Genomic DNA, 21,481 nt, shown 5'->3' with positions numbered 1-21,481 from the left:
GACCGCGGCGCCGTATTGGTGTCCACACTCATACCCGGTCCCCGGGTTGATAGTGGGCGTCACGCCGGCGAAGATTGTATCGGCCGGCGTCGACATGTTGCTGGTCTTGAATTCGTAGTCTTGCTAGCTGGCGGATCTCTTCTGCCCGTTGGGCAACCACCTGGGCGTCATCGCTTCCGTCGTCGACTAAATCGTGCGGCAACATAGAGTCTAGCATAGTCGTCACCTTCCGGCCATACACCAGCTGGAAGGGCGTCACTCTTGTGGTTTTTTGTACGGCCGTATTGTAGGCAAATGTGACGTACGGCAATACCTCGTCCCATGTCTTGTGCTCCACGTCGACGTACAAGGTGATCATGTCGGCGATGGTCTTGCTGAGCCGCTCCGTCAACCCGTTGGTCTGCGGATGGTATGCCGTTGTTCGACGGTGTTCCGTGTGGCTTAGACAAAGGATCTCTTGGGTCAACTGTGCCATGAACGATGACCCTCGGTCTGTGATCAGGACTTCGGGGGCGCCATGCCGGAGGACGATGGACTCGATGAAGAACTTCGCGACTTCGACAGCAGTCCCCGACGGAAGGGCTTTCGTCTCGGCGTAACGCGTAAGATAATTTGTGGCGACGATTATCCAGCGGTTTCCCAGGGTCGACGGTGGAAAAAGGCCCAGCAAATCCATTCCAATTTGCTGGAACGGTTTGGATGGAGGGGAAATCGGCTAAAGGCGACCTGCTGGCTTTGACGGCGTTTTCTTGCGTCACTGGCACTCATGGCAAAATCGCGTGTAGAGATGGACGGTCTTCGGCAGCGTCGGCCAGTAGTATTTTTCACGTATTCGGGCTAGTGTTCGGCTGTAACCGAGGTGTCCTGAAGTTGGGTCGTCGTGGCAGGTTTTGGGGACTACCAGAAGCCACGGCGAATTACTGGTTCCAAAATTTTTCTTATAAAGTACACCTCTTCGAATAGCGAAGGTCGGCAGGACTCGTGAAAAGAAACGAGGAACGGTACTTTCTCGTCCTTCTAGATGCTCAATCAGGGCGCGGAGCTCCGGATCGTCTCGTTGAAGTCCTGCCATGTCGTTGGTGTCCACGGCACCTAGGAAACACTCGTCGTCATCCACGTCGGTACAGTCTTACGTTTCGACGGGGGCTCTGGACAAGCACTCGGCGTCGCTATGTTTCCGTCCTGACTTGTAGACTACGGTCATGTCAAATTCTTGCAGTCGATGACTCCATCGAGCCAGGCGTCCTGAAGGGTCTTTGAGGTTTGCAAGCCAACAGAGCGAGTGGTGGTCTGTGACCACCCGGAACAGGTTCCCGTATATGTACGGACGAAACTTTGTGATCGCCCATACAACCGCGAGACATTTTTTTTGCGTCGTGGTGCAATTTTTCTCCGCCTTTGACAGTGTCCGACTTGCGTAGGCAATTACTCGCTCCGTGCCTTCCTGTAGCTGTACCAATACCGCACCAAGTCCGGAGTTACTTGCGTCCGTGTGAATTTCGGTTTCGGCGTGCTGGTCGAAATGTCCGAGGATCGGAGGTGTCTGAAGTCTTCGTTTCAGTTCGTCGAACGCCCGTTCTTGTTCTTCTGCCCAGTGAAACTTCACGGCGTCTTTCGTAAGATGTGTGAGGGGCGCCGAAATTTTTGCGAAATCTTGAACGAAGCGCCTGTAGTACGCGCACAGCCCCAGGAATCTGCGGATGGCCTTCTTGTCCGATTGTCGAGGGAATTCGGCTACGGCGGATGTCTTCGCGGGGTCAGGGCGTACTCCTTCGCTACTAACGACATGACCAAGGAACTTAAGTTCGCCGTAGGCGAAGCGGCACTTCGTTGGCTTGAGTGTGAGCCCTGCGGTCTTGATGGCTTGAAGCACGGCCCTAAGCCGTTTCAAGTGCTCGTCGAAGTCGTGCGAAAAAACGACGACGTCATCCAGGTAAACGAGGCAGCTCTGCCACTTCAGTCCCGTTAGTACGGTATCCATGACCCGCTGGAAAGTCGCCGGCGCCGTACAGAGTCCGAAGGGCATCACCCTGAACTCGTAAAGTCCATCGGGCGTGACAAAGGCAGTCTTCTCGCGGTCCCGTTCATCGACCTCAATCTGCCAGTACCCACTCTTCAAGTCCATCGACGAAAAGTATCGGGTGTGGCGTAAACGGTCGAGGGTGTCATCTATGCGGGGAAGCGGATAGACATCTTTCTTTGTAACAGCGTTCAGCCGCCTGTAGTCCACGCAGAATCTATGGATTCCGTCCTTCTTCTTCACCAGCACGACTGGAGAGGCCCACGGACTGCTTGAAGGCTGGATAATATCGTCGTCCAGCATTTCTTGAACCTGTTGCTGGATGGTTTTCCCTCTCCTTCACCGAAACTCGGTACGGCGACTGATGAATAGGGGGCACGTCATCGTCAGTAACTATTCGATGCTTCGCAACCGCTGTTTGGCGTAGCCTTGACGATGTGGCGAAGCACTCACTGAACTCAACGAGAACGTCAGTCAGCTGTCGTCGTTGTGGGGCTGGGAGGGATGGGTCAATGTCGAGCTTTGACGGCGTGGTTCCCTTGTGGTGCGTCGGAGAGGCGTCTTCTGAGATCACGGCGATCGCGGCCGAGTCCTAAATTTCCTCGACGTAGCCCCCAGCTGTACCCTTTGTAAGATGCCGTGACTCTTGCCGGAAGTTGGTGACAAGGGCTACGGTGCGCCCGTCCTGGAGCTCGGTTACGCCTCTTGCAATACCAATCCCTCGTCCAAGGAGAAGTTGGACGCTTCCTTCCAACAGTGCTATCCCGCAGGTGGCTTCGTCGGTCCCGACGGGGACAAAGACACTGGACAGCGGCGGCAGGTTTACGTGGCTGGTAAGGACTCGCACTGCAGCTAACGTCACTTTGGGATCTTCCGCCGAGGGAACAGGTTTCCGAAGCGTCAGCTTGTTCTCCCCAAGGTCGATGATGGCGCCGCCGTATTCACACAAAAAGTCCATTCCGAGAACGACGTCTCTCAAACAGTCCTGCAGAACGACGAACTTGACAGGGCAGGTTTCACCGTGGATCTCAACGCGAGCAGTGCACCTGCCGACAGGCGTGATGAGGTGTCCGCCGGCGGTTCGTATCTGTGGTCCATCCCACGACGTCGTAACTTTCCGAAGGCGACGAGAGAGTCTCCCACTCAAAACAGAATAATCTGCTCCGGTGTCGACGAGTGCTGTCGCGTCGTGGCCGTCGATGATAACGCTGAGGTTATTCGACACTGTTACAGAAACGTCGTTTCGGGGCGTTGCGGCGTTAGAGTGGGAGAGCTCCGACGATCTTGGAGGATCTTGGCATCGTTCGTCTTCGGCAACACCACCTCCCGGCATTGCCGCGCCTAGTTTTCCCGACGGGACGCGATGGATGACAGGCTGCCTCGGCGAGACCGGCGGAAGGGCGATGGCGAGCGTCGGGGAGATGGCGAACGGAATACTCGGCGGGGAGAGCGGCGGAGGTAGTGCTCGATGTCCCGAGGTCGCTCTCCAAGAGGTGGTCGAGGGTCGTTGGGCGCGAACCCTCGTAGGCCCAGCTGGCGGTAGGGGCATCGTCAGTAGATATGGTCGGCTTCCCCGCAGTGGTAGCACAACGGGCGTCGATTAGCCGTCCTCCACACGTCGGTCTTCCTTGGCTCAACTTGTTCTGGACGAACGTGCGCCCGATCTTCCTGGCGTCGGGAATGCTGTGGCTCTGGAGGCACACGTCGGGGAGGCGCCATGTACGGACGCGGTGCTGATGGTGCTCGGCGGAGCATTGCGGCGTAGCTCACAGCGGGCTCCTCTGGTGCTGCTACGGTGGCAGGAGCCTCCGGTTGGATTGCCCGCTGAACTTCTTCGTGGACAGCTTCGGCTATTGACAGCGAAGCCGGTTAATTGGCAGCAGGCTGGAGCTTCCTGAGCTCTTCTCGGACGACGTCTCGAATTACCTCGCGAATGTCTGAGAGACTGGAGCCGAGGTCGAAGCTAGACGGCGCAAGGGCAGCGAGGCCGGGTGGGCGATGGTAGTGACTGGCTCGGGCTTGCAGGGCACGCTCGATGTTAGTCGCCTCGGTGACAAAACCTTCGACAGTTGTCGGAGGGCTACGAACAAGGCCGCCGAAGATGTTTTCTTTCACGCCCCGCATGAGGATTCTAACCTTTTTCTCTTCCGTAGCCCGAGGGTCGGCGCGGGCGCTCAGGCGCAGAACGTCTTCCACGAAGCCGGTGATACTCTCGTTGGGGCCCTGAGTCCTGGTACGCAGTAAGTCTTCGGCTCTCTCTCGGCGGTGCTGGTTAACAAACGTTGCCTTCAGCTGGCTCTTGAAGATGTCCCAGGATGTCAATGAAGACTCGTGATTTTCGTATCAGCACCTGGCAGTCCCCTCGAACGAGAATTACACGTTCTGCAGCCGTTGCTAATTGGTCCAGCCATTGTGGCGGGCGACGCGTTCGAATTGGTCGATCCAATCTTCGACGTCTTCGTGGAGTTCGCCGTGGAACGGAGCAGCCGTCCGTGGTGCGACGGGCAGGTAGATGACAGCAGAAGCGGTCTGCGTCTGCGACTGGTTGGCCATCGTCGGCTGCCTGGTCGTGAGAGGTAGAAGTCCGTATTCCGGGTGTAGCCCTTGGGTGCGGCGACTTGATCGAGTCTCGATCTGGTCTTCGTTGAGTCCTCGGGAGCTTGGGTTCGGACTTGTACTGCGAGAACTCGGAGGGCTGCGCTGCACAGACATGCGGTACCCCGCACCTCCACCAGGATGTCACGGATGACAAGTGACGAGGCGGCGGCGAATGACTGAGTAAACCGAACGTTTAATGGGGCGATCCTGTGCCCGGAAATAAAAGGAAAAAGAAAGATAACAACAGAGCGTCGCGGGTGTCGAAGGCGGCGAAGCAGCAAGATCGAACGCTGAGGCGAAACTGACTCGACAAGGTCGCGGGCGGCCTCTTATCTAAGGTGAGTCATTATCTCGAAGATTCGGCGGAGAAGGTTCGAGCGTAGCGCGCTCGGGGCGAGAATGAACACGCACTTTCTGGAACTACAAAAGAGGGGATAAACGATAGAAGGTATGTCCGCAGCAAGAATAAACAAGAATCTTCTACAAGACCGTGACCCCTGCGCGCGGCAATATTCACAGTATATTTTTTTTTCGCGTGCTGGGGCCCTAATCTGGACACTTGGCGAAAAGTCGGCGAGAAATCTGGAGGCCGTGATTGGCCGACGCCACACTTGACCTTGGCGCCGGCCAATCATAGCCACCGAATTTCTCGCCGACTTTCTCGCTAAGAGTCCAGATTAGGACGCCAGTACTTATTTTTGTGAAATCAAAAACACAAGTAAATAAATGTAAGACACACGAACCTTGGAGGTAACAGACATATTTATTTAAGGCCGTAATTTTCGACCGAGAGCAGTAAATAATAGATTATAGCTTTCGAAAACTTTGCCATTGTGGGGCGGACTAATTTATCTTGCCTGGCTGTCTCATTGTTCGGAATTAAGGTTTTAACTCTGCCGCTTTATCTAGTTTTTTGTTAGTTACGTCTACAACCATCAATTGTGTTTTGGAAAAGTAAAAAGGCTACAAAAACGAATGAACAGATTCGCAGTTCCCAATACTCATAAAGATAATCTATTTCTTCAGTCTACCTTCTGAAGCAGGCAAATTAGATATTTCAAGTCTGCACTGACGGAGAGTTTTCCCGTAAATTTACCTTCTTGAATGAAAAATCAGCCATTAGACGTAAAAAAAAAAAAGTCTGCGACGGATAAAAAAAAGAAATAAACATTGAAAGCTGACGTATTGGAAGCTACCTAAGCATTTTAATGATTTTATGTGCGAGTTTGTTTCACGGGCTTAAGTATTTCGCTGAACCCCGATTAATATTCCAGTAGGGCCCCTAAGCTGAGTATAGGCGAAGCCCCTTTTTTTAAAGCGCAACTTTCTTCTCTCGTCTTACTCAAGAAGAGGATTTTGGGTTTATTGATTTACGGCGTGCCGTCGTAGCCTCACTCTTATTTGGAGGAAGGTAAAGCAAGTAATGAACGCACCGTAAAGCGTATAAGAATATAGCGAGAGCGCAGCGAGGCACTCTGAAATAAACTGATAAAATTCCCTCTTGAGTGCCCTTTAGAGGCGTTATAGGCGTACCTTTTTCTGTCGTACAGGGTTACCCAATGAAAACGGCATGCCACGCGGATACTATCAGCGACAGGAACGAATGAGCCCGCATCATTTCCGTTTTGTAACGAACTGTCCACCTTCTCTGCGGGCATATCGATTTCACTGCCCGCATTCGAATGACATTCGCAAATGTTAGCTCATGCCGTATCTACACTTGGTACGCACACACTCATCACGGTTGATGTACTTTTCACCATTCGAAGCTCTACATATATTTCTCTAGTGAGAATGCTGTCGCTTATCGGATAAACACTCTTTTGTGGATACAGTTCGCGTTTTCAGAGGTTTCGCGAAAATATCGTCGACACGGGGCAGTTATGGGAAGCGTCGTGTTGGCCGAACCAACATCAAAGTGAATAATTAGGGAAAGTCACCACTTTTAAGTAGGAGATTGTGAAACCATTGAAAGACAGCTGGCTGCGATCGGAGCCGGGTTCGGTGTTAGGGGCAGAAACAACAGTTCGAACCGGTTTGAACCGCTAAACTGATATTATATCCGCGTTAAACGACTAACTATTTTGTATAGTCTTTAATATCCTTGTATTTCCCGAAACCAAAAATAAGAAATTGCGTTAGTTAATTTTGACGAAAGAGTAAAAAAAAAATATATATATATAGATTAACGTACACAACGTCGTGTTTGTACGACCCAACATTAATTTGTTTACATTGGTCGCATACATTTTACCCGAATCGAAAGGTTGGCACGAAGTGTGGTGGGTCGCCTAAGGTACCGCTGATTGGTATCGCTTTGCTTCACAGTACTAAAAGTTGAATCGTAGTTGCGCTATTGCACCAATGAATTAATTACAGTGCATAAAGTCATGGAATGGGTACCTCGTCGCCATTTACACCGTGAAATATAGTTTACGAATTACGTTTCAATATACAGGGAGTCACAAAAGAAAATTTGCACGGTCTTTTTTACCGCAAAAATAAACTAGGCATCGCCGAACGCTCATTCTCCGCCTAAAGGTAGAGCTAGAGGTCACAACCAGATGCCAAAGTTTCAGCCCGATCCGATAACGTAATCAAAAGTTATAAGTGATTTTCTGAAAATTTCAATGGAAAAATGGAGCCCATTTTTGCCCGTTTTCGGTTTCTTGTGCCATAGAGCCCCATGTGTTTGAAAACTCCGTCGGCCGCCATTTTCCCATTGCGTTCCCTCGGACGGGGGTTTCCAAATTGCTCGGTGTGGATTTGGTGCTGAGGGCGCCCTGTCTAATGCAAATGAACGAAGTAGAATGTATTTTCCTAGTAAAGTATTTGGGTTGTGCTTTTTTCGAGGATTGCATGTAGCGTCTTGGGCCCTTAGTGCCCTTGGATCCCGAGGAGCCCCTTGTGGCAACTGAAGTGATCGCGAGGAAAGGAGGTCTATCGCAAGCGCTAATACATTTCATGGCTGCTGTGCTAAGTAGTGACGTCCTAGGCTCGGTGCGCTGTTCGTTAGTGCATTATATAAGGTGCCCCGTGACATTGTGGGATCACGTGGGTGACATTGTGGGATCACTTCGTAATTCAGGAGTTAGCTGAGCGCTTCTTTCACGAAGGCTTGCGTGAGTCATATTTGGTCGCGCTGCTTGCGCTCGCTTTGACTCCCTCTCGTGGCGCCAAATAAAAACGCCGGGATGCGGATCGCAGGGTCCGGGGTTCGCACTGATTCGCTTGGGAAATCTCGCGCGTTACAAGTACCGAGTACGCCTAAATATGAATACGCGTAATGACGATAACTTCCCCTCAAAGTTTAGCAAGAAAATTATTGTCAGATGACGTCAATTAATTTCCCCGCTACATTTAGCCGGAAAATTGGTCTGATGTGACCAGGTCATGTTACCTTAAGTGACGTGACGTCAATTTTTGCGAGGTTAACACGTTCTGTGCTCCCCGGTTCTTGACAGAATGATCAAGCTTGCGTATTTCTTCTCAATTCGAGCTAGCTTTTGTCCGCTTCCAACGGTGTTCGCTTTGCTTGGAGTGGTCTCAAGCTGGAAGACTTAAACGAAATATGTAAGGGTACCATGTGTACTGGGCTTGCGCACACTTGCCCCGAGCAAAAGTGATATTTGCGTTCTTTTTCAAATAGACTTTCAGCTATTACTCAGCGCTTGGTATGGCCCCTTTAGCTCTCCTCTCATCCTCGATTCTATTCGCGCTGTATTCGCCAGGAACGCTCGCCAACCTGTCCTGCTATTCATTCTATTATGACGTATGCTGCTAGTGTAACAATGACAGTTCTGTTCACCAACAAAACAATATACCGGCGTCTGAAAGTGACGCTTGTACTCAATTTTTTCGTGTCTTCTTTTGATGGGACGGTGAAGCTCACAATTAACAAAGCTTGCTTACAAGGTTGTACGTGCTCTTAAGCAAGGGTCTGGTGCTTGTTTCTCCACCATATCGTCCCTCTAGATTAGAGAACAGCAAACACTGCGTGTCTGGTCATGCGAGATAACCTTGTTAGCAAAATGCTCGAGCGTCTTCAACGAGAGACCAAAATCTTGCCCGTAAGAAAGGGGTACTGTCGAAGGCGGGTCATGTCGACAGAAAACTGTTTTTGTTATCCTGACGAGCAATGTTAAAAAACCATTAGAGCTTCGCGGGCATGCACCGCATTTTGATAAAATAATAAAAGCAAAACAACAACAAAAAAATGCTCTTTTGCAGAAACGAGATTTGCCACTCTGGTCTGGGTACCGCGTGATAGCAGTACGCAAAAAAAAAAAAAAAAAAAAAAACAGAGTGTAAGGCACTTACCAACTGAAGTTAATATATATATAAAAAAATATAGCAGAGAATAACTTATAAGCGGCTTAGATGCGCCGTTTTCGGTGCAAACCCTGTTTGATATATCCGTCCTTCTTTTATGGCTTGACTATACGGAGGCTTGGCTTACACAATCTTTGATATTTGTAGAATTCTGAAGTGCGTCTTGTCCTTTGCTTGAAATTTTGTATTTGTATCTCGTAAAAATCTTGATCTAATGACAGACGTGCCGTTTCAGCGGTTTTACGAGGAGAGCTCTCTTAGTCACTCCATGTCGTAAGTTTAGTTATATCTCGTGGTACAGGTCACTGACAGATATTGGGGTCAAGTAATCTGAATGCAGGTTTCAAATGTGTACAATATAAAAGAAGAGAAGAGAGCAACGTGAGTGCGGTCCTATCCTCCCTGTTTTAATTATTTACAATATTTTACAACGGATTTGCACAAACTATAAAAATGGGAGGGTGGCATAAAAATAAATAACTACCTACAAGAAAAAAAAAAAAAACGGCGAAATTAAGATTCTTTAAAATAGTTGCTGAAAACAAATCTCAAACAAAAATGACAGCATGCCCATAAAAACTACCAAAACGCAAAAAAAAAAAAAAAAAATCTTTAGGTGTAACTAGGACGTCGACTCTTTTACCCCAATTTAGGGGGTTTGTGATATTGTGACTTAGTTGTACATGAAGCTTTGTTGCTCTTTTTTTCTCAAATTCAAATTCCGCTTATTCCGTCCATACATACGCACAGGTGACGGGGAATGGGCAAAAAGCCAAGATAGGTTGGCTTGATCAGGCCCACCCGTTTTTTTTTTTTTTACCTTTGGCAGAGGAAGGCAGACGATTACAATCAAGTAACGTAAAATAAAATGTATTCACCCCTCCCCTCCCCCCCAACCAAAAAAAAAAAAGTAAAAAAAAAACTTATTTTAATAGATACACATCTAGTCATGATCAACAAATTTACCCAAACATATTTTTGATGGAACGTGGTGTTAGAGTTTCAACGGAGAGATTTCCTATTAAAAAAAAAATCAATTTTACTATAGGGAGTTTTAATAAATAAGTTACGATAGCTCTGATAACGATACCGCATACTCCGCCGGCGCCTTTGCTCTTTCATCGTGTCATTATCGGGAATCCTTATCGATAAATAAACGTAATGATGCTAGTTATGCCCTTAAAATTGGAAACAGGGAAATTGAAATAGTAAGTCATCATAAAACGCTAGGCATAATTTTTTCAGAGTTTATGCAATGGGATCAACATATAGAATTTCTAACTCACAAACTGGCAAAGGTAGCTGGCATCATCGGTCACTGTCGCTCTCTTTTTCTTACAAAAGTTAAGATTCAAATTTATCATATGCTCTGTTCGGCTCACAAATCAACTACTGCCATTTAGTTTCGGGCACAACGACCAAAAGTAACGTCAACAAACTAATAACTCTTAAAAAAAATTATTCGTTTCATTACTAATGTTTCGTACGACACACATGCTGAACCATTATATTTGAGTTACAATATCATGAAAGTTTCTTGTATTTATGACTATCGTTTGCTATTTTCTTACGCCTTTTCAACTTCGGAGTTTATTGCTTTTTTGTCACAGCTAGAAAACCTGACTGAGCGTGAATCAGTCTTCGATGTTCGTCCTAGAGAATTCTGGAAGGTTCCCCATTTCCGTACAAATTATGCACTGCAGTCTCTTGCTCATAATCTACCTACATTGCTTAACAACATTGTAATGAACCGACATCGATATTCATTGTATAACTAAGAAAACATTGCGTACTTCTTTGTGTTGTTAAATTAAGAAAAAAAAAATGTTCTCTAGTGTCGGTGATTTTAAAATTTTATAGGAACGTTTTAAATTGTTTGATTTGAATATTGTAAGAAATATTTAGGATTGTTTAAATATGATTGTGTTCCCTGTATAGATGCAAGGGCACCGGACCCAGTCAAGCTAGCTTCTGTTAGCTTTTTGTCCGGTGTCCTCGGCATAATGCTGCTGAAATAAAGTTCAAAGTTCAAAGTTGTAGGAACGATCAACAAAGACTCCTCAATAGGGAGTTTTAGGGAACCGTGTTCGCACATCCGATAAGGTACGGTGGGTCCTCCGGTACGCACTGCGCCTGCGCTTCCGCAGTACACTCGTATATGTGCAGTTCGTACCGGAGGGCCCATCCTGCCGTATCGGGTGTGCAAAAAAGGGTTGCCTAAAACTCTCTAATGACACGTAGGTTACCGTTCTTACCGTGCCGAAACCGCGTCGGAAACGTGCCGTAAAAACAAAAGTGGTGGTGAGAGTCGTTGGTGTCGCAGCTTGATTGTAGTATATTCCCGGCACGATTTCAGTATCGTGGTAACAACAGCAATATTAAGGTAAGGCTGCCCCCAAAAAACGTTATTATACCGGTTTTGGGATATTTTGTTCTCAGAGGCAGGACGTGCGCATGCGAAGCTTTTCACGGATCGGTCCGATTCTCAAGATTAGAAGATCGCGTCAGCATTGAGTCGCATTCCGCAGGACGAGATATATATGTACACTCGATGCGATGCGCTATCCATAACGCTTCAAAGGCCGTTCAAACGAAGGTCTTTAAAGAACCGGGGAACCAGCGCATACCGAGGGACACGCGCATCACTCAAAATCGCGAACCGGTGTTTAGGGAATCAGCGCATCAGCACCGCCATTCTTCCAAAAAAGAAAGGGAGGCGCCGCGAAAATGTGCTCTTGTTTTGCCAGTGTGAAGAAAATCTCGGTATACAAGGGAGTCCTCAAAAAGCAACCTATCACCGCGAATTTGGATCGGCTCATCAAGAGAGACGTGAAGCAGAAACTGTTCATTCCATGGGCCAAAACAACGACCGTACGGAGAGCTTGGCGCTACTTTCCCAGGATCCAGAGATTTTAATTTTGACAAGAAAAGAGACTCACGCTTTACCAGATAGCCCCGAAACCCAATTGCACTGTGCGTATAACTAAACGGCGAATTTACAAGAATTATTGAGATGAAATCTACGCAGTATTCAAAGAACTGCTCGATTATAACATTCTCCAAATTATTTAAAGCCTATGATAAAATAATGATGCCTAATATATATATATATATATATAGAGAGAGAGAGAGAGAGAGAGAGGAAAAGTTTCAGGGCTACTTGATGGGCTCCAGTTTGTTCTCACATCGGAAGTAGTCACAAGCGGTTTCCATACACTTGGTCATACTCAAACGCGAATGCAGGTTAACCAGACTCAAGAGCTGACTGGGCCGATTAAGCAAAGCCAAAAGTTCGTCGCGTTTGTCCTCGTTCTATGCGTGTTCTATCCGCCGCTATTCCAATCAAGCGGCGCGAGCTTTACGCGTTTAGTTTGCGTTAAATTCCTAACCTTTGACCGCGTTCCAACTTATTGTGAAACAAAGTATAGAAAGTTGATAAAGGCATGCATAGTCATCAGCAGACATCATTACACATGGAGTAAAACAAACAAACAAATAAAACAAACAAGGAAAAACAACTTGTCCATCTCGTTCCTAAACGGGACGACTTCCGAAGAGCTAGGCCATCCTGAAGCGGAAGGGCAAGGGGTCAAGAACAGATTTTTCGTCTCTCGCTTTCCCCCGCGACAACGCAAGATGCCCGCATTATCGCGATCATGTACAAATACAGAAATCTGAATACTCCCACGATATAGAGAACCTCTAGTGGTAAGTAGTGCTTCAAGCTCCTTTTATGCAGCAAGCGGTTGGGTGAGTGGCGCCGGAACCAAGCTATTTTTCATACTCGCGCCGCGCTGCATAATAAGGGAATAATTGTATCATTTATAACTCTGTGATTGGTCCATTTTGGTTCATGGCAGAATATTAGCATATCATTACTTCGTTCGTGCAAAGCTATAGGAAGACAACTTTGAGATTCGCGTCTTATACTTTTTATTTTGACGTCGTACGGCTTTCTTTATTCACTTATCCCTAAGACAAACTTCCCAGTAAAGAAAAACAGTCAAGTCTGCAGTACTGCCTCTCCTTCGCTATTTCTTAATAAATCTTCCTTATTGTGAAGCTCTTCATAGGGAGGGCCAAAGTGCTTGGCCTACGTGGGCCACGTGAAGTATACGTCGTCCACTGCGACACAACCGTGTCCACCTGAGCGATTCCATCTACAATACCCTAACGGTTTGTCGAGCTTCACATCCAGTACAGTGTATTAGATAACTTGGCACGTTCAGCAATATCCCCAAGCACGACGAGCCACGATTAATTCTTGGCACTTCCTACACTGATCCCTTCACTGAACTGGGCGTCTGCGTTCGTCCTTCATCTGTTTTATTCTTTCTGTGATCAAGACCCGTGAACTAGAATTTCGATGTCATCACAGTGAGATCAAGGACGTACACAGATGGGCACGATTTGCTGCGTCTGCGTTCGACTGGGCGTCGTTTAAGGCCCGTTCACACACTAGGGCTCGACTACAACCAACTGAGACAGGACCGGTTTAACTGATGTACCGCGGACGACCAGCTCCGCAGCAGCGCACCCGATCGTAAGTCGTCGCAAGAGGCTTAAATACCGGTATTGACTCAGTCGGACGCGTACTCGGTTGCAAGTGTGTGAACGGGCCTTCACTATGGGCGCGTTAAGTCCGCGCTCTTGCACTCCTACTCCGACGCCCCGAGTTTCATACTCGGAGCGCAGTAACTAAACGGCGTATGGCGTGCAGGAGCGCGACACACCAAAACTATCGACGAGCTGCACGAGCTCCTTCCGACCGCACGGTTATGACGAACCCGGCGTCTCGTGGATACCTCTGGCAGGAGCCAAAATTATTTCGAGGATAAATTAATTAAGGCCTGTGTGGAGCGGCAGAGTCTTAAGTAAAAGAGACGGCGACGTGATAAAGTTTCCATGAATGTTTTAATATCCCTGAAAGGACTGAAGACTCGCTTCGAGCCCGTTTGACCGATCTATTTATTGACGACGCATGTTGTTGAGATTTAAATTAAACACAACATTCTTGAAACCGCTTGTCGACGCAGGAAACTGTCAAACTTGTCAGATGTTCCGTGGTTCCCTCCTGCAGCGCGAGGCGGAACCCGTCGATGCGCAGTATACCGGCACACCACCGGTCAATAGGTAGCACGCCAATTCGTTTTCAGCCAAGATGCACGAACAAACAGTTTCCGCAACGCTAATTGACGTTTTGGCTTTCCAATCAAATGTAATACTATATTGCATAAAAATGAGCAAACAACCTTGTTTTGTTTTTTTTCTTTCTATTTTCTTTTATTGCTTTTATCTGTGTTGCCGCTCTGAAACCTGTATGGGCCTCGGGACGTTGGTCAGGTGCTTTAAGTACCTTTTGTCCCTGCCACCTCACTTCAAAATGGCTAATAAATGAAATGAAGTGCCTTTTTCGCTGAGCTAAGCATTGTAAAAAGGCAGCGGGCCGAGCTCTCTTCTCATCTCGATAAATTTTCTTCTCACCGTGTTATCGGCCCGCCACCGTTGGATAGATGAATTCGTTTGCAAGCGAGATGCACAAACAAATCTTTTCAGAAACACCAACTGCTGTCTTGGCTTTCAAATCAAATCGCTTTTACCTGCTGGATTAGGCACTAATCAACTGAAAAGGGGCAGCGGTCCGACTGCGTTCTTTGTCTTGACAACGTTTCTGAGAGCGCAGCAGCCATCTTGCTTGTGGTGTAACGTCACGGAGCGCGAAGAAGTCACTCGATTTCCGAGAAATACTTGGCGCGCAAAGAGCGCGCTCGAGTGTCAGTTTCCGGCGGCGCTCCTGTCTGCTTATTGAACGGAGCGCCAAACTCTCGCGCTCCTGAGCACGGACCTAACGCGGCCATTCAATCCGTCGGACTCGGGCCCAGTTGTTCAGTTGGCACCGTCCGAGTGAGTTGACGTTTACGGGAGACATAGGAGAATTTTTATATACTTAGGTTCCTTTATGTGGTGTTGGCCTAGCTCGGTGCATCAATAGAAATGGCACTTTTGTGCCACTCCTAGAAAAATATTTCTGTGCCTCGGTGGTGATTCTACCAAAACACTTCTAAGAGCAGCTTATCATTGTTGTTTCACGCAAAAGAAAAAAAAAATAAGACACCGTAATTGTCATTATTACGGGAAAGCGCCTGTTTTAACGACCAAAGACCACCCACCTCTCTGGCCGTGATGTCGCTACCGAAAAAACCGACCATCATGTTGTACAGGACGACCGTGACAGCATCTGCACAAATATTTGCAAGACAAACAGTCAAGTTGCTTTATACTTTTATTTAAATTACCTTTGCATGTTACATTTTCACAGAAACCGAAATACCTGGAAACCGAAGCGTCTGGAAATTTAGGGCCTTATAAAGCCCGAAAGAAGCCCAAGGTAGAACCAAACTTTTTTGGCCCGAATCTGAGTATGTTGGCCCCAATTCGCCAAACAAGTATCAAAGTTAGGCCTCACTCCTGTTCGTTTAGCTGTCATCTGCCAACTTTGGGCATTAATCGGCAAACAAATACCAGACTTAATCTTGACTTCAGGTTGTTCGGATTTTGAGTGGACACTTTGTGCCTGAATTTTCAAACAAGTACCACATTTATGCCTCACTCCTGGTTCTTCGGGTCGTACGTGGCCTCTCTGGCTCCACTCTGACACTGTGACAACTATGTGGCGAGCCTAAAAAAGCTATGCGGAGCGCAATTTTGTCTGCTTCTTTGAACTTGCCATCCGCATTAGACGCCAAAGAAAAATATGCTGGCACTGAAAAACGCCCTGAAGCAAAATTGCATTAGGCCCAAGTTAGGCCCCAAGGATTGGCAAACTTGTGCCAAGTTAGGCGTTTCTGTAACGTGTTACCAGAATTCCATACAAATCGTTTAAAGAAAATATCAAATGCTCTGTAAAAGAAATACCATTGCTAAAGAGTCTTTTAGACGTCCCCCTTGCTTAGATTCTGCTAACCCGTAAATCTTGATGCCATTAGCATCTTTGTAAGCGGCTTCGAAAAACTTACAATTTGGAAGGCTCTCTTTATCTGCTGTTCTTCTGCTAGTGACTAAACCTTTACTGTATCAAGAGTAAAATATATCACAAGAATCTTAGTATAAGCTACTGCATTAAGACAATTTATTAGATTACAAAAAATTAATTGCGCCGATATTTAGTTAGGTGCAGTGTTCATAACTTTACAAGGTATGTACGGTATGTCATCTTTGTACATCCACATATATAAAAACGAGTAACTATAAAAATAACAAAAAATATTAAAGATAACGAAAACTCCTGGTACTTAGTGGATGCAAGCGTGCTGCGAATGAATTACTATAGTCTTGAAAGGACAAGAAAACGAAGGACAGGGACAGACGACCACTCTCTGTGAGTTAGGAACAACTGAGTTATGTTCTTGAGATGGGAGCAAATGTAGCGCATTAAAAAACTTTGATACTTCTTTTTTTGCGTAGTTCGAGAAAATATTTTTACGAGAAATGCCAACAGCGGCGCCTAAGACCATGCAACGGCAAAGACAGAAAACATGTCGAGTAAGAGAACTAGACATCAATTGAAGTGAAATGTGACCGTCTGTCGCCGTCTCTCCTCGTTTAAATAGATTCCGTAACTCGAATATCAATTCGAACTACTCGAAAAACTCTTCGATTATGCAAGCCACGTTTTTTTTTTAAAAAAGAGAAAGGATTATGTAGTTGGGGGATAACTTCATAAAATAATTGGATTACAATTTGTTCAGAGCAAAACACGGGAGAGGCCGACAGATCAAAGGACTAGTTGCGGTAAATTAAGTCTTTTAACGTCTTCGTTAATTCAGTGTTAAAAACAACAACTAAATGTTTTTCACGCAGTTGTATTTGACTACGACCGACTGCGCCACAACTGGTTTTTAAGCTTCTTAATTACGACCAGAGCAGCGGATACAAGCAGTCACAAGAGGCTTTAAGACCATGTTGATTTAACCTGAGACTGGGGTAGAGAAGAAGCACCAAAACGTGGAAGGGACAGAAAATAGACAGGAGTCTCAAACTCAGCTAACTGGTTTATTTAGACCACTTTCTTATATAGTCTCAATCTCAAGGTCATTTCCATCAACACAAAACACCAAAAGGACAAAATCTATACAGTTTAAGCGCCACAGTCTCCACCACACAATGCAAGACGTTGACAACCTTTACAGGTCGACGCGATAAGGCATAAAGGTTGTCAACGTTCTTGCATTGTGTGGTGAAGACTGTGGCGCTTGAACTGTATAGATTTTGTCCTTTTGGTGTTTTGTGTTGGTGGAAATGACCTTAAAGGGTTGATGCAACGATTTTTGTACTTTGCGCAAATACCGCTTAGAACGGATCCCTGACGTTAATGACCTGTGAAATACCCGTTTGTTTTTCACCACACGCAATCGAAGTCACAGAAAAAAAATGAAGAAAAACGAGCAGGGTTCACCCCCTCAACTCGCAGCCAGAACAAGCGGCCACATGATCTGAAGCCGATTATATGCCGCCAATGTTGATCATAGCCATGCGCTGGGGTTGGCAAGGCACAGGACACGCGCTGCGTTCCAGACATTGTTATGGTTCGGCTGTTGTCGTCATTGCAGCGATTGGACACAGGACACTACCCGAATGCTTCTCGAGCTATCGATTATCACGAGCACAAGTCGAGTGCCCACGCAATGCTCGGGTCCAATCTATGAGCCGCATTCAAATATCGTCACTGGGCGGTACTGCTACCGCCCAGCTACGTCATCAGGTTTTGCGAAAAAGAGATTGAATGAGAACACTCGGTTTTGTCCTCGAAATTACAGCGCAACAAAGGAGTTTCTTGGCCAGTGGCGTTGCGTGCGAGTATCCTTGAGTCCCACTAAAGCCAGTAAGCTTCTGTAAAGTGAAAAACATCCCAACTGAATATCGTTGCACCGCCCCTTTAATGGCCTGCACCATTATGATTTTTTCTTTAAGACCAGTTTTTATACTCTCCGGTCGTAAGCAGTCAAAAACGTGTGAACAATCCTTTAGATAAGAGAAATCCTGACTCAATTCTCATCAAAGTCGACTATTCGTCAGCGCAGAGACATCGTCAAATAACCGGTAACAAAAAAAAATACTAGTGAAACGCACTCACCGTTAAGTAGAGACTCTCCGAAGACTAAGAAATACAATACTTTGTTGACCCCCACCTCTTGAAATATTGCTAGGACCTGCAGAAAGAGCAGAAGGGGGGAAACAGGGTTCCCGCATCAGCAAAGGCGGAACTATATTCTGTTCGCCCCTAAGCTGACAGTGCGAGGGAATCTACGTCCTCGTTGAACCAGTCATACGTCTATATTTCGCCACGTGATCACGCTCCCTGCCCATGCCCAGCAATAGCACCTAGAATAATCGAGGCCCGAGGACACTCTCCCTTTCCATCATGAAACGTCATCATAGTCGGATGTGGCCAACTCAGCAACAAGACCCGGGCCCGATCCCGAGTGTCCTTCGGCGCGTTGATTGGACGCGAGGCCCAACCGATTGCTGACGCAGCACTCGTTGTCCATTCTGCGTCTTCGCTCAATCTCACTGTGCTGACGTCAGGATTCTAGTGCACATGCTTCGACTCTTCTAGGTGGTGTTGATACCCACGTGCAGAGAACGGGGTCACGTGGTGAACAGGAGGCGGTTGATCGGTCCGTCGAGAGCTTAGCTCCCGCCGCACTGTCAGCTCATGGGTGAACGGAGTAGAGCGGAGCAGAGTCTGTGCGAGATCCGCACCGTCTGTTTACGGAGCACTTTGGCGGATGAACAGTGTCCCCGTGGAAGACGGGACACGCAAGCCCGGACGGGAAAGAAATTACTCATGGCGTGTAGAAAAAAAAAAAAAAAAGCGCGGAAAAAGATTAGACAAGTTGAACGAGACGATTCACTCACGGCCACCGGGTCGACGGCCGAGATGAGGGAGCTGAACACAAGGCACTCGAGGAGGTCCAGATCCGACAGACCGATGGCTCCCACGTTGCTCAAGAAGTACAAACTTGGACCTGCGACGTGGCGGGGAGGACCCACGGGTCTGGTTCGGAGGACGCCCGTTTCTCACGCTGCGACGGGACACCTACTGGGAAAACTGTGCGACGCTTTTGTATCCATGGCTTGCACTGACGTCACATCAGCGGCCATTGCAATGGCCTTGCTGCTGAGCGCATACCTTCTGCAGCGTGGATTTCGCACTAGAGTGTTTTTTTTTGTCTCGGCAAAAACAAGTATGGACGTCCATCAGCATGATGCGAGAATGTCATGTGCAAACCATGTATTGACCCTGTCCTATGGCTCATATAAATTCGATGTGCGGTCACGTGGTTGCGGTTCTACATCGGTTCTCACGAACCATGCGACGACTCGTTCGTGCCCCTGGAAGCAGTCGAATATCAGGCATCCACAATACTGATATATTCGGTATTGTTATTTATTTATGATTATTCGGTTATTCGGGCAACGCGAGGGAGGCACGGAGCACGATGATTCGAACCCCGCAAGTTGCTTTCACTGGGAAGGATTAGAGCCTCGAAAAAATTTGACGTCGCGACCTCCTCCTTCGCTGTGTCTCAATCTACGGTAGAACGAAGCCTAGCCCCTTTCTTGACCGCAGCGCGCGCAAAGGTCGAATCTCGCAGGAACAGCGGGAGAGACACAACGGGCCCGTCCGTCAATTCTTCCCGAATCCCGGACGTAAGATCAATCAACGAAAGGTGTAGAAAAGAAGCTAGAGTATAACGAGAAAGAACGAAACAAACGAAAAATGAAAGATGTTTACAAATCTCTGTAATGCAAAATTAGAGCGCAGCTCTTGAGGAGGAGGAGGGGAGGGTACAACGGGAAAGCATGCCTATCCTCTCCCTCCTTACCCTCCCCTCCTCCTTTCTTCCTCGCCTCCCATTTAGCGGAAAATTTTCGGTAAATTTCTCATAAATTTATCGAAAATTTCCATGCTAAATTTAGCGGGAATATTTTCGCTAAGTTTCCCGCTAAATTTAGAGGGAACATATCCCTAAATTTCCGGCTAAATTTAGCGGAAAATTTTCCTCGCTAAATTTAACGGGTTAAGTTTCCCCGCTAAGTTAGCGGGGAAATTGGCGTCGCGTGACCTCAACACCAATCCAGTTCTCCCGCTAAATTTAGCGGGGAAACTGTGACGTCCCATAATGCAACGCGCGCGATTACGCCAACGCCGCTCAACTTAGAAACGCGCGCCTAAGAAATGCGCTCTAAAAAAACTCTCCACTTGAACTTGCGATCTGTACCAAGGTACTACTGAGCATGACCTTTCACATGCATGCTCAATGTTCTAGTGCAGGTGTCTTTTTTTTCAAGGGGGGGAGACGGACGCATTGTCGGAGACGGACGCATGATCGCATTGACTAGTGCTCTGCGTGCTCTGTGGGGAGACGGACGCACGGGAATCGCTGACAGCAATGGGGCTGGCCAGCAGAGTCTCATTTTGCCGCATATCGGTGCAGGCAGACACAGTTCTTAGCTTGAAGAGACCCAGTAACACTGCTAATACACCGTACGAAATAAAGTCTGCCGGCACTGTCTGGGGCGTGTTTGTTCCTTGTATGAGGGTCACATTGGGCAGACAAAAACTGTCTGCAGACACGTTCGAAGCATATATGAGTCCGCAGACAATTCTGTCATCGTGGTGTCTGCAGCGAACATCGCGTCTTTCGTGAGATGTATGAGCTTTAAAGCTGGTTCGAGCATTTGCGTTTGAGAGTAACGGACTATGCGCAGAGCAAGTCGGTTTGCTTCTTGCGCGGGAGTTGCGGTGACGTCAGAAAGACACCGGACTCTGATTGGTTCTGATTGAGGGATAGCGGGTAGACCTCAAAGCAAGCTGCCTTGAGGTCTACCCACTATCCTTCATTCAGAACCACTCAGCGTTCTGACGTCACCAGAACCATTCCAAAAGGAGCAGAAGTACTTGCGTTCCGCATACCTGGACTTGAGGTCTAACCACTCTCCTTCCAATCGGAGCCAATCAGAGCTTGGCGTCACCGCAACCCCTGCTCAGGAAGCAGACGAACTTTCGCTCCGGGTACGTTACGACTCGTCGCGTTCCACTGTGGTCGCTGGAACGCGTCTCCTACTGGTGTGTTTATACTGCGTCAAAAAGAGAAGTCATCTCCCGATTTCCGCTAGATGACGTCAGAGAAGCGTCACGCTGTCGCCGGCCGCGATCCTGGCGGCGTCACACCAGCGGTCGCGTATGTGGCAGACGTCTGTTCTGCTGCAGGTCGCTCTCCAGCTCGACAGTTCACGGAAGCTTCGGAAGCCAGGAGACGGGACGCCGTAACGACAACGACACTCGGGGTTGCTCGGGCTTTTTTTTTTCTTTCTTTTTTTCAACGGAACTTTTGCGACCTCACTTCGAGACCACAGGGCGTCCGCTAGAAAACCGAACCCTGTTTTTCGCATCGCAAAAGTAAACTAGACACCGCGGAGAGCTGAGACTCTGTCGGAACTTAGCCCCCGCCCTTCGAGCAAAAA

General features: G+C 47.6%; 1 protein-coding gene across 1 annotated transcript in view; it reads right to left on the bottom strand.

The window, feature by feature from the left end:
• LOC8053888 (sodium/hydrogen exchanger 2) overlaps nucleotides 1-21,481 on the bottom strand; it is a 657,649-nt gene that overhangs the window by 81,303 nt on the left and 554,865 nt on the right. The window contains exons 10-12 of the mRNA XM_040205731.3: nucleotides 18,869-18,978; nucleotides 18,084-18,159; nucleotides 15,121-15,188 (exon numbers count right to left, since the gene is read on the bottom strand). Coding sequence (XP_040061665.1) covers nucleotides 15,121-15,188; nucleotides 18,084-18,159; nucleotides 18,869-18,978 — 254 coding nt within the window. The remainder of the gene's footprint in view (nucleotides 1-15,120; nucleotides 15,189-18,083; nucleotides 18,160-18,868; nucleotides 18,979-21,481) is intronic.

The sequence above is a fragment of the Ixodes scapularis genome, unplaced genomic scaffold (assembly GCF_016920785.2).
Source record: "Ixodes scapularis isolate PalLabHiFi unplaced genomic scaffold, ASM1692078v2 PGA_scaffold1__304_contigs__length_218370807, whole genome shotgun sequence".
Lineage (NCBI taxonomy): Eukaryota > Metazoa > Arthropoda > Arachnida > Ixodida > Ixodidae > Ixodes > Ixodes scapularis.
Note: the sequence above shows the minus strand (reverse complement) of the source record. Positions and strands in the feature narration are given on the sequence as shown.